At 42.9% G+C, this 14,006-nt stretch overlaps 1 protein-coding gene across 1 annotated transcript in view; it reads left to right on the plus strand.

Moving 5' to 3' along the window:
- The window catches only part of LOC106605164 (DNA repair protein XRCC1), a 36,093-nt gene extending 33,696 nt beyond the window's left edge, over positions 1-2,397 (plus strand). Inside the window, exon 17 of the mRNA XM_014200540.3 lies at positions 1,293-2,397. Coding sequence (XP_014056015.1) covers positions 1,293-1,400 — 108 coding nt within the window. The 3' untranslated portion in view covers positions 1,401-2,397. The remainder of the gene's footprint in view (positions 1-1,292) is intronic.
- The last annotated feature ends 11,609 nt before the right edge of the window (positions 2,398-14,006 follow it).

Raw genomic sequence — 14,006 nt, forward strand, 5'->3', positions numbered from 1 at the left:
CTTTACATTAAAACAACAAAAAAAAAAAACACATTCTGTGACGTGCTCAGTTTTTTGGCGGCATGAAGCTTTCATTAGACCAATGAAATTGCCGAACGGGTTAAGGTCAAACAACTTTTTTGTTTACTGTTTAGATTAAATCGAGCGCTATCAAACTTCCCATCATTCTGATTACGGTAGTAATTTTGTCGCCCTCATCATGGCAAAGACACGGAGAAATGCATATGATGCAGCTTTCAAGTTGAAGGCGATTGATCTGGCTGTTGGAAAAGGAAATAGAGCTGCTGCACGGGAGCTTGGTCTTAATGAGTTGATGATAAGACGTTGGAAACAGCAGCGTGAGGAATTGACTCAGTGCAAAAAGACAACTAAAGCTTACTGCTAATTTTTTTTTTTTTGTTACAAGCCGTGTTTCGTTAAAGCCTATTTATTTTTGTTACAAGAATTCATGAATTCAACCGACTGTTTGTTTATAATGAGGGACGTCCCATGTTTAACCTGGACACATAAATAGTAGGAATTTGCGCTGGCTTCAGCCATGACGGCATGAGAAAGAAATTAAACATCTGCACGTCGCCTGCAGGTGCCAGTGTGTGTGTTTCGCTCTCCAATCCGAGGCTGGAACATGGTCTGAACGTGTGATCTGAGGCTGTTCGGTCTCTTGGGCATCAACTTGGGAAAGCCTCAAGGCAGAGCGGACAGTGCATTATAAACAAAGAGCCGTGTATATTGGCCAAAAAATAGAACATCTGATTATTATTATTATATATATTTTTTTCAGGGTGTGGAGAAAAGTGAGGCGTGGCAACCGTTAAACAGTAATTCAACTTTGTACGGCCTAAGTATTATTTATATATTTTTTAAATATCCCAAAAAGGACGGATTCTAGGACATGGATAATTTTAGGAATACTTTTGATGTGCTGTTTACCTACCTCAGTGCCTTTTGATGTGCTGTTTACCTACCTCAGGGCCTTTTTCGTGCATCACTGATGTTTGATTTGATATTGGACATGCGTGGTTAGTTGCCTTTTGATGTAGGTCGGTTACACGGACATCTGTGTTCCAAGCCAGCTCATTTGCAATGGAAAGTGCTTCTGCCAAGTCACGAGCTATTGAAATATATATGTTGTTGACCTATTTGGTGTACCATTTTAAATATTGGCTGGCGAACCCTCATGCGCTCAAAGGGTTCAGTCTCTGTAGCCCTTTATTATTAAACAGATTCCCACCTCCTGACATATTTTCCTCTCACTCTCTCGCTTTCTCTCTCTCTCTCTCTCTCTGCCACAGGCACTGATGGAGAATGGTAATTTAAGCTTTGTCAAACCCACATGGATTTTTGCCATCAACGATCGACAGAAGATGCTGCCATATCAGCCCTACACTGTTGTCCCTTGAGACTTGCATTTGCTAACGTGCTCACACACACTAACACACACACAACAGTATTGTACCTGTCCAAAGGGTAGGAGAGATCTACATTGAAGCCATAGAGACTAGCTCTTCTCCGATCCTCAGGTAAATGAAACCAAGCCCGTGCCATTTTGGTACAAATGCCTTAACTTTACCTGAGGCCATCCAGAGAGCTGGATGAAATGGTTTCCTTACCAGAGATGGCATATCTTCACAGACAGATCATTACCGGTGCACAAAAATAACTCCCCTATCGGTCTCTCTTTTAGGGCTTTTAAAACTACATTTCTCTGCTTTACCTCCACTACCTCAGGGTCTATGTGGAAACTTCAGTTATCACTCATGTCCTGAAAAGCCACTGGCTTTGATAGAGGGGGGTGTATTGGTGTTAGGAGAAACATAAAGAGTCCTAGGTGTAGCCGGAATGGCACCCTATTGTCTATAAAGAGACCTATAGGCCCTGGTCAATAGTAGTGCACTACATAGGGAATAGGGTGCCGTTTACAGACGTAAAGGTGTTTTGTTAGTTATTTAAGGTCACTGACACTCGATGTCAACGACCACGAAATATGAATAGAAAATAAGGCCTTTGTCCTTATTAGGTAGGAATATGAAATGGGCTTCAAGGATTGGTTGGTATTTCTCATCTTATTATTTTATTTTTCAGCAAGTCCACTTTGGCCAAATACATGGGATTGTAGTGTAATTTGTAGCATGAGTGCTGTAGAATTACGTGTACTTTTGTTTTATTCATGTTGTATGCTGTTTGAATAGTACACAGAGACTATTGTGTGCAAAAGTGTGAGGATCCAATAAGTCCTGTTTTTGCTTGGTTATTTTTGGAAGTATCTGATGTGTGTTCATCATCCTTTTTTTTCCCGTCTAGATTCGACTTGTTTATTACAGTATCTTAGCTTTGCTTTCAGATTCTTCCCCCCAAAATAAATATTTGATAAATTAAAATAATGGATTTTTTAATGAATTGCACACCCTGCGTGTTTTTATTGATCAACTAGACAGATTTAAGCTGATTTGAATGGAACCCATCCTTCTTTCCTCTATTCATATTCTGTTTTCATCCCTCCATTCTCTATCATCCCCCGTAATTCAGTTCTCCCCATGTTTCCCTCTCCAGTCAAGGGGATTAGGGTAATGGAAGAAGAGCAAGAGGGAGAAGAGAAATTATGATAAAATGTTTGAATTCTCTACGATGATTTTTTTGAATATATATATTTTTTTTGGGGGGGGGGAAGAAATATGTCAGTGGTGTGAGATGAATGCATACAGTTTTAGACATTCATTACCTGACACAACATTGTTAAAGTTGAAATGCATTTATAATATTTTTCACAAGCCTTTTAGGAGTGTATACTTAATTCCATTTGGAGCCCCAGATGGATTCATAGACGTTTCAAAAGCTTTTATTCATTTTATGGTCTCATGTTCCTTTAACATATTTGGCATGTCCTTGAAATCGAGAGACCAGTAGATCTAAGAGTTTAGAATTGTGCAAAGTAAGGCCCTTTTCACTTTATAGTGTTGTCTATACTGTTTTTCTTTAGTCTGATAGGCAATTTATTAGTCAAATATTGACATTTTATAGCTATATGGCTACATTCTGATGTACTTTGAGTATCATACCTTAATCAAGTATTCCTGTTAGTGAGTTGTGTGTATCAAAGTTCTCACACAATATTTTTATCCAGCTCTACTTCCTCAAGTTGTCATTGTGTAGACTGAACCATTGTCTGGCCCACCTGAGGTACCTTATTCACAGTTTCTAAGCTTGCTTTCTCATTGGCTATGTCCCGATTCTCCACCCTTTTTAAAGCATAGGAATGGTGTAAGCATTGGCTGGAAGGAGTTTACACCATTGTAAAATCCATGAGAGGAAGTGTGTGCACACTTTGGAAGAACGGTGAAGAATTGGGGCTCAGCTATACTGTGTAGATCACATTATGCTCCCAGTGAGGGACATTGGTGAGAGCTATGTGCATGGAACAAACCAGCAGTTATGATCATTTTGAGTGAGTCGTTTACTGAGATACTGCAATTGGATGAAGGGGATTTTGATTTGATATACACAGAGAGGCTTAAAGGTCTGCTTCATTGGAGATGGTTTAATAACCTTTCCAGATAGTGTGCTGTCTTATCTTAACTTCGGAGGCAGGGGTGGGCAACTAGATTCAGCTGCGGACTGATTTTTGTCAGAGCTGATGAACTCGGGCCTGCAACATAATTATAATAATTTGTACACTGCAAATTGACCAAGTAAGCACAAAAATAAATGAAGTCATAATGAAGTCATAATGAAGTCATAATTTCATACCTTGATTCCATTGAGACACGATCATTTACATTTACATTTAAGTCATTTAGCAGACGCTCTTATCCAGAGCGACTTACAAATTGGTGCATTCACCTTATGATATCCAGTGGAACAACCACTTTACAATAGTGCATCTAAATCTTTTTAAGGGGGGGGGTTAGAAGGATTACTTTATCCTATCCTAGGTATTCCTTAAAGAGGTGGGGTTTCAGGTGTCTCCGGAAGGTGGTGATTGACTCCGCTGTCCTGGCGTCGTGAGGGAGCTTGTTCCACCATTGGGGTGCCAGAGCAGCGAACAGTTTTGACTGGGCTGAGCGGGAACTGTGCTTCCTCAGAGGTAGGGGGGCCAGCAGGCCAGAGGTGGATGAACGCAGTGCCCATGTTTGGGTGTAGGGCCTGATCAGAGCCTGAAGGTATGGAGGTGCCGTTCTCTTCACAGCTCCGTAGGCAATCACCATGGTCTTGTAGCGGATGCGAGCTTCAACTGGAAGCCAGTGGAGAGAGCGGAGGAGCGGGGTGACGTGAGAGAACTTGGGAAGGTTGAACACCAGACGGGCTGCGGCGTTCTGGATGAGTTGTAGGGGTTTAATGGCACAGGCAGGGAGCCCAGCCAACAGCGAGTTGCAGTAATCCAGACGGGAGATGACAAGTGCCTGGATTAGGACCTGCGCCGCTTCCTGTGTGAGGCAGTGTCGTACTCTGCGAATGTTGTAGAGCATGAACCTACAGGATCGGGTCACCGCCTTGATGTTAGTGGAGAACGACAGGGTGTTGTCCAGGATCACGCCAAGGTTCTTAGCACTCTGGGAGGAGGACACAAGGGAGTTGTCAACCGTGATGGCGAGATCATGGAACGGGCAGTCCTTCCCCGGGAGGAAGAGCAGCTCCGTCTTGCCGAGGTTCAGCTTGAGCTGGTGATCCGTCATCCACACTGATATGTCTGACAGACATGCAGAGATGCGATTCGCCGCCTGGTTATCAGAAGGGGGAAAGGAGAAGATTAATTGTGTGTCGTCTGCATAGCAATGATAGGAGAGACCATGTGAGGATATGACAGAGCCAAGTGACTTGGTGTATAGCGAGAATAGGAGAGGGCCTAGAACAGAACCCTGGGGGACACCAGTGGTGAGAGCGCATGGTGCGGAGACAGATTCTCGCCACGCCACCTGGTAGGAGCGACCTGTCAGGTAGGACGCAATCCAAGCGTGGGCCGCGCCGGAGATGCCCAACTCGGAGTTCACATCCTGTATGTCTATCTTTTTATTTGTGGGAATACTTGGGAACAGATTTCCTAAATAAACATTATTTTTAGCTGAATTCCTGCTGATTTTGCAGTCCTCTTTGACAAAAAACTTTGAGGGGCCAAAATAAATTACTCATTGGCCGAAGGAGTGTCTGTTTGTACCATGAAAAACAAACTGAGCGGATAGGCTTCATTCAGTACTTGGGCACTAGCCAACTTCACTGAACTATCTTTTATAATTATGAGATATGATTCTTACTCTCACTGCGTTTTCAAGTGAGTTAGATAAAACTGCCTATTTCATAATGCCTGCCCTCATCCATTGCTATCCCCGTTTATGCATTGATGATGAAGCATATATGTTTTCCCCTTCGAATTGTCTTCCCCGTCTCATTTCTCTCTGATGATCTCCTCTGTTGCTTCTGCTCATTGCGAGCGCTGCCAAACGTATATGGATGATTTTAATTTGTTGCCCAATTGGAGCGCTTTAGAGATCTTTTTACCCACGCAGTTCATTTGTTTTCATCGGTCTGTTTTTTTCTTCTGAACACACACACACACACACACACACTGCTAACTGGATCTGATCTGAGGAACGGCTAATGAGGGAGGGGGGAAGAGGGAGAGGGAGGGTACTGCTAAATCACTTGGAGGAAAGTACAGAGTGAAAACCAGAGAGAGGTGGCGAGAGGAAGGGATTTTTCTGCTGGAACACTCATTGAGGAGTAGAGGGAGTGAGTGTGTTGCATGTTATAGAGGTTGAGGTGTGAGCTCTGACAGGAGAGGGTTAGCAGGCTCAGAAGCAGACTGAGTGGTGACTGACTGATTCACTCTGTCATTTTCCATTTTCTGCTTATTCAGAGCGACCTACAGTATAGTGAGTGCATACATTTTCATACTGTATGCTGTATGTTGCAATTCTCTGTTTGGAGGGAATGGGACTGACTACCACTACAGCCGACTGAGGGTAAGTTGCAGTTTAACCTATTTTTTTTACTCATCATTTTGTTGCTATTTGGATTACCTGTCTCTGTATTTTTACGTTATCTGGTGTGTCTCTCTGTGTCTGTGTGTACTTGTTCATTCATTCATGCACATATGGTGGATTTACACAGAGCTTGAGACTTAGCTGCAGCAGGAGATGGGTTGTTCAGGAACTAGCACTTTAGAATGTCAGGTAGCAGGTCTGCGTCCCAGCAGGAGCATAGAAAACCCTTTGAGAATGGTCGACTCCCCTAGAAAAGGAATGGGATTAAATATACCACTGTTTGGTATAATGACTGAATACATTAAGACTAGTAATGAGTCCAGGGGATGCATGTATTAAAAGTCTGAGTCGGAGTTCTTATTTAGGATCAGTTTAGCCTTTTAGAACACAAGATTGCATGGATAGGGCAGACCTCGTTCTAGATTAGCACTCCTACTCTGAGATGCTTGATGCACCAGAATTTCTGCTTCGAAACATATGATAGCAGGTGGTACCTGCTATCATAAGGCCTCTTGCCAGGCCGTCATTGTAAATACGAAAGCAATTATTAATTGACATGCCTGGTTAAATAAAGGTAAACTAAATCGTTTTCTAGAGCTGATTATGGTCTTAATAAGCACTGAGAGGAATAGTAGATCATGGAGCGTTGAGTCTGAGAGAAGTGAGGGATTTAAAATATACCAGTCAGTCAGTATTTATTAATTAATTAATGAATTTCCCACCAACTCTCAGGAGTGGGATGATAATGCGGCAGCCAGCCCAGCCACTACACTGAGTCCATCCTCTCAACACTGACGATTCATTCACGCTGCTCAATTTCCTCCCTTTCCCTCCATTGATTGTCGCTGCCCAGTGAATATCTCACCTAGAACAAAGTTGGGTACACGTTTTTAAAAAGTATTTTACATTTACATTTACATTTAAGTCATTTAGCAGACGCTCTTATCCAGAGCGACTTACAAATTGGTGCATTCACCTTATGATATGCAGTGGAACAACCACTTTACAATAGTGCATCTAAATCTTTTAGGGGGGGGGGGTTAGAAGGATTACTTTATCCTATCCTAGGTATTCCTTAAAGAGGTGGGGTTTCAGGTGTCTCCGGAAGGTGGTGATTGACTCCGCTGTCCTGGCGTTGTGAGCGAGCTTGTTCCACCATTGGGGTGCCAGAGCAGTGAACAGTTTTGACTGGGCTGAGCGGGAACTGTGCTTCCTCAGAGGTAGGGGGGCCAGCAGGCCAGAGGTGGATGAACGCAGTGCCCTTGTTTGGGTGTAGGGCCTGATCAGAGCCTGAAGGTATGGAGGTGCCGTTCCCTTCACAGCTCCGTAGGCAATCACCATGGTCTTGTAGCGGATGCGAGCTTCAACTGGAAGCCAGTGGAGAGAGCGGAGGAGCGGGGTGACGTGAGAGAACTTGGGAAGGTTGAACACCAGACGGGCTGCGGCGTTCTGGATGAGTTGTAGGGGTTTAATGGCACAGGCAGGGAGCCTAGCCAACAGCGAGTTGCAGTAATCCAGACGGGAGATGACAAGTGCCTGGATTAGGACCTGCGCCGCTTCCTGTGTGAGGCAGGGTCGTACTCTGCGAATGTTGTAGAGCATGAACCTACAGGATCGGATTTTGTGTTGCGACTAACAAGGCCAAAGCTGTGCTAGACCTGGCTAGAGTCAATGTGACAGACAAGGAGGGAGAGAAGACAGAGAGAGCATGGAAGGACAGAGAGGTGATCTAGTGCATGGGTTGTTGTCATTTAGAGACCACATATTTAACAGCCACAAGTTAAGGGCATATTCTAAAAAAGAATGAGGTGGCTGTTAAATATCTCCAAACACAACCATTTTTAGGGAGAAAAGGATTGTCAGAGAAAGAGAGAGCGAAAGAGGGGGTTTGAAGACACTGTTCTTATTTAATGAAAAGTCTAGACTGTCTACTTCACTAGATAGTTTGAGTCTTCATCTGCATAACTTTAATTAAGTATGGCTTAAAGAAGCACTGACACAGTGTAAAACAACAAGGTTAACTCAATTCCCCTCTTAGACACATCTCATCTATTTAAAATTCGTTTTTTTTTTATCCATGAAACAAGTCTTAGAACACGTTTTGTAGCCACTATCCATGATTTCTCATAAGCACTGCCGTGTAGAGCTTTTTCACAACAAGCCCAATTGCTCAACAGTACTGACCTTGTTAAACATATTGATTTCCTGTCAGTCAAAGGACTAAAGGAAGTAGGATAAAATAATGTATAGTAAATAAGGGATACAAATTATATTCCCTTACAAAAAAAGGTTGCCGTTTTGAAACGGCAGTCAACTGTGGTATTTTCAAAGCAATAATTGCAGAATAACTGCAGTTGAACTTCAGTTACACTGCAAAATTACTACATAAAAAAAACTTCTTTTGGATGCCGTATTTGCAGCATCCTGCAGTTATTCTGCACTCTGACTGCAATCTTTTTTCGTAAGGGTTGAAAGCAGATGGACTACAGGAAAAGGAGGGGAAAAGGTTCAAGTTCCTTGGTGTCCACATCCCCAACAAACTATCATGGTCCAAACACACCAAGAAACTCATGAAGAGGGCACGAGGGCCCCTCAGGAGACTGAAAAGATCCTCAAAGTTCTACAGCTGCACCATCAAGAGCATCCTGACCGGTTGCATCACCGCCTGGTATGGCAACTGCTCGGCATCTGACCGCAATGCGCTACAGAGGGTAGTGCGTACGGCCCAGTACATCACTGGGGCCAAGCTTCCTGCCATCCAGGACCTCTATACTAGGCGGTGTCAGAGAAAGGCCCAAAAAATTGTCAAAGACTACAGTCACCGAAGTCAGACTGTTCTCTCTGCTACCGCACGGCAAGCGGTACCGGAGCGCCAAGTCTAGGTCCAAAAGGCTCTTTAACAGCTTCTACCCCCAAGACATAAGACCGCTGAACAATTAAGCAATTAGCCATCTCGACTATTTGCATTGACACCCCCTCCCCCCTTTGTTTTTACCCTGCTGCTACTCACTGTTTATTATCTATCCATAGTCACTTTACCCCTACCTACATGTACAAATTACATCGACTAACCTGTACCCCAGTACATTGACTCGGTACCGGTACCCTCTGTATTTAGCCTCATTATTGTTCTTTTTTGACTTACATTTCTTTCTTTTTTAGTAAATATTTTCTTAACCAACAATGAAGTTTTAAGAAAATAGAGTTAATAGAGTTAAGTAAGCATTTCATGGTAAGGTCTACACATGTTGTATTCGGCGCATGTGACATACATTTTGATTTGAATTCGTTAAGAAATTAACATCCCATCATCATGCTTTGGGCCATTATTTTGGCTACCATGACTATGCCCCCATAGGGTACAATCTTTCCAGCACTCTCCCCTAACCACCGAGCCTCAGGGTAAAAGTGGAAAATGTAATGCTCTGAGACTATATATTCTGCGGAAACATCATAAAATACCTGAACACTTCTTCTTCCTTGCACAAATAAAGCCGTATGTCTGAAGCTCACCGGTGCGGGAATCTCTGAGGGCCCAGAATAGTTTATAAAATGTTTCATCTTCACTAGCAAGAGCTGAAGACAGATGGGCTAGAATAAAAGCAGACTGGTGGAGTAGAGAGAGGTACATGCAAGTGAAAGAACCTGAACCAACTGCCATTGGTGTAGCCAATGTGATTTATAATGGATATTTATTATCATCAGCATATTTTCTGTTCGACGAAAATGCGCACATGAAAATCAGAGGTCCTAACTGGCATGCAGATTGGTAGAAATGGTCATGTAAATTGTCACTCCACATGAAAAAAGTTGCTGACCACTTTTAAGCTTTAATTCATTAATTCTTCTGTAAAATAGGAATATCTGGCAATTCCGGCAGATTGGCCATCTGGCAAAGAATTTTTATTTTTTTATGTAACTTTATTTAACTAGGCAAGTCAGTTAAGAACAAATTCTTACTTTCAATGACGCCCTAGGAACAGTGGGTCAACTGCCTTGTTCAGGGGCAGAACGACAGATTTGTACCTTGTCGGCTCGGGGATTCGAACTTGCAACCTTTCGGTTACTAGTCCAACACTCTAACCACTAGGTTACGCTGCCGCCCCAAATGCCAGATGAGCTGGACCATTTCTTTGGTTGGGTGTGCTGGTAGAAATATTGTTTTAATATACAAATTAAACAATGAGAAAGGTGACATGGCCAGCGGCACATGGTCCTATTTTTTGCCGTACCAGGCGGTGATACAGCCCGACAGGATGCTCTCAATTGTGCGTCTGTAAAAGTTTGTGAGGGTCTTAAGGGCCAAGCCGAATTTCTTCAGCTTCCTGAGGTTGAAGAGACGCTGTTGCGGCTTCTTCAGCATGCTGTTTGTGTGGATGGACCATTTCAGATCGTTGGTGATGTGTATGCAGAGGAACTTGAAGCTTCTCACCTTCTCCACTACGGTCCCGTCGATGTGGATAGGGGCGTGTTCTCTCTGCTGTTTCCTGAAGTCCACGATCAGCTCCGTTTTGTTGACGTTGGGAGAGAGGTTATTTTCCTGGCACCACTCCGCCAGGGTCCTCACCACCTCCCTGTAGGATGTCTCATCATTGTTGGTATTCAGGCCTACAACTGTTGTTTGCAAACTTGATGATTGAGTTTGAGGTATGCGTGGCCATGCAGTCTTGGGTGAACAGGGAGTACAGGAGGGGGCTGAGCACGCACCCTTGTGGGGCCATAGTGTTGAGGATCAGCAAAGTGGAGGTGTTGTGTCCTACCTTCACCCCCTGGGGGGCGGCCCGTCAGGAAGTCCAGTACCCAGTTGTAGAGGGCGGGGTTCAGACCCAGGACCCTGAGCTTAATGATGAGCTTGGCGGGTACTATGGTGGTGGCTGAGCTATAGTCAATGAAGAGGGCAATGGGGTACAGTTGGGCGGGCACTGTCCTCTAAGGCCTGCACACAACGCCAGTCCTGACCAACACACATTTTTTTAGAGGTCAACACAGAGGTAAATAGTGTGATTTAGTCCAATAGGAACTCCGGTCATAGATTGTGGCCCTCTGAGAGACTCCTATTACCACTATGTGTCATTGGATGGAGTATGGATCCAATAGACTCTGTCTGGACAGCTAATTCTGAGAATGTGCTATAGTGCATTCGGAAAGTATTCAGACCCCTTGACTTTTTCCACTTTTTTTTTTTACTTTAGACTTATTCTAAAATGGATTAAGTAAATAAAAATCCTGACCAATCTACACACACAACCCATAATGACAAAGTGAAAACAGGTTTTTAGATTTGTTTGCACAAATCAAAAACAGAAATACCTTATTTACATAAGTATTCAGACCCTTTGCTATGAGACCCGGAATTGAGCTCAGGTGCATCTTGTTTCCATTGATCATCCTTGAGATGTTTCTACAACTTCATTGGAGTCCACCTGTGGTAAATTCAATTGATTGAACATGATTTGGAAAGGCACAGACCTTTCTATATAAGGTCCCACAGTTGACAGTGCATGTCAGAGCAAAAACCAAGTCAAGAGGTTGAAGGAATTGTCCGTAGAGCTCTGAGACAGGATTGTGTCAAGGTACAGATCTGGGGAAGGGTACCAAAACATTTCTGCAGCATTGAAGGACTCCAAGAACACAGTGGCCTCCATCATTCTTAAATGGAAGAAGTTTGGAACCACCAAAACTCTTCCTAGAGCTGGCCGCCTGGCCAAACTGAGAAATTAGGGGTGAAGGGCCATGGTCAGGGAAGTGACCAAGAACCCAATGGTCACTCTGACAGAGCTCCAGAGTTCCTCTGTGGAGATGGGAGAACCTTCAAGAAGGACAACCATCTCTGCAGCACTCCACCTATCTGGCCTTTATGGTAGAGTGGCCAGACGGAAGCCACTTTTCAGTAAAAGGCACATGAAGGCCCGCTTAGAGTTTGCCTAAAGACTCTCAGACCATGAGAAACAAGGTGCTTCAACAAAGTATGGAGTAAAGAGTCTGAATACTTACAGTACCAATCCAAAAGTTTGGACACACCTACTCATTCAAGGGTTTTTCTTTATTTTCACTATTTTCTACATTGTGGAATAATAGTGAAGACATCAAAACTATGAAATAACACATGGAATCATGTAGTAACCAAAGAAGTGTTAAACAAATCTAAATATATTTTAGATTCTTCAAAGTAGCCACCCTTTGCCTTGATAACAGCTTTGCACACTCTTTGCATTCTCTCAACCAGCTTCATGAGGAATGCGTTTCCAACAGTCTTGAAGGAGTTCCCACATATGCTGTGCACTTGTTGGCTGCTTTTCCTTCACTCTGTGGTCCAACTCATCACAAACCATCTCAAATGGGTTGAGGTCGGGTGATTGTGGAGGCCAGGTCATCTGATGCAGCACTCAATCACTCTCCTTGGTCAAATAGCTCTTACACAGCCTGGAGGTGTGTTTTGGGTCATTGTCCTGTAGAAAAACAAATGATTGACCAGCTAAGCGCAAACCCTCTTTTTGTCATAATGTTTGTGTGTGGTCACTGACTGCTTAAAACTTCATATGAAAAACAATTAATTTAGAAGACTAACATCACATTACATCTTCTCACAAATAGTTTCTTATTTAATCATATAAGTACCACAACATCTAGATGTGAATCTGATCACTGGGAGATATACACATTCAAAGATAGTTATGTTATTCTACTGTCCTTAGTTACATCACAAATTAGTAATGAATTCGATGTGATTGTTCTTTAAGTACCAACGGACCCTTCCAACTCTTTGGATTACAGAAATATTGTTTCATTATTCAACCTTTTGATGTTACTGTAATGCAACGTCTCTCTCTTGAGTAACAAAGGGATTTAACTTCTATTTCTGAAAGAGTGGGAGAGAGAGTTTTCCTGCAGGTATTTACGACCATCATAAAACTGTGGTGGGAAAGGGGGGGATCTGGTGGTCATGACCTCATGCTGGTTAAGTGTGCCTTGAATTCTAAATAAATCAGTGACAGTGTCACCAGCAAAGCACCCCCACACCATCACACCACCTCCTCCATGCTTCATGGTGGGAACCACACATGCGGAGATCCCCTACTCTGCGTCTCACAAAGACATGCCGGTTGGAACCAAAAATCTAACATTTGGACTCATCAAGCCAAAGGACACATATCCACTGGTCTAATGTCCATTGCTCGTGTTTCTTGGCCCAAGCAAGTCTCTTCTTCTTATTGGTGTCCTTTGGTAGTGGTTTCTTTGCAGCAATTCGACCATGAAGGCCTGATTCACACAGTCTCCTCTGAACAGTTGATTTTGAGATGTCTGTTACTTGTGAAAGCTTTATTTTGGCTGCAATTTCTGAGGCTGGTAACTCGAATGAACTTATCCTCTGCAGCAGAGGTAACTCTGGGTCTTCCTTTCTTGTGGCGGTCCTCATGAGAGCCAGTTTCATCATAGCGCTTGATGGATTTTGTGAATGCACTTGAAGAAACTTTCAAAGTTCTTGAAATTTTCTGTATTGACTGACCTTCCTGTCTTAAAATAATGATGGACTGTCGTTTCTCTGCTTATTTGAGCTGTTCTTGCCATAATATGGACTTGGTCTTTTACCAAATAGGGCTGTGTTCTGTATACCACCCCTACCTTGTCACAACACAACTGCTTGTCTCAAACGCATTAAAAAGGAAAGAAATTCCACAAATTAACTTATTAACAAGGCACAGCTGTTAATTGAAATGGATTCCAGGGGAATTCTCATGAATATGGTTGAGAGAATGCCAGGAGTGTGCAATGCTGTCAAGGCAAAGGGTGGCTTATTTGAAGAATCTCAAATATAAAATATATTTTCATTTGTTTAACACTTTTTTGGTTACAACATGATTCCATACGTGTTATTTCATAGTTTTGATGTCTTCACTATTATTCTACAATGTAGAAAATAGTAAAAAGAAAGAAAAACAACACTGGAATGAGTAGGTGTGTCCAAACCTTTGACTGGTACTGTATGTACATTTGATATTTCCTTTTTATTGTATTCATACATTGGCTCAA

This window comes from Salmo salar, chromosome 05 (genome assembly GCF_965601325.2).
Source record: "Salmo salar chromosome 05, fSalSal1, whole genome shotgun sequence".
In the NCBI taxonomy this organism is placed as follows: domain Eukaryota; kingdom Metazoa; phylum Chordata; class Actinopteri; order Salmoniformes; family Salmonidae; genus Salmo; species Salmo salar.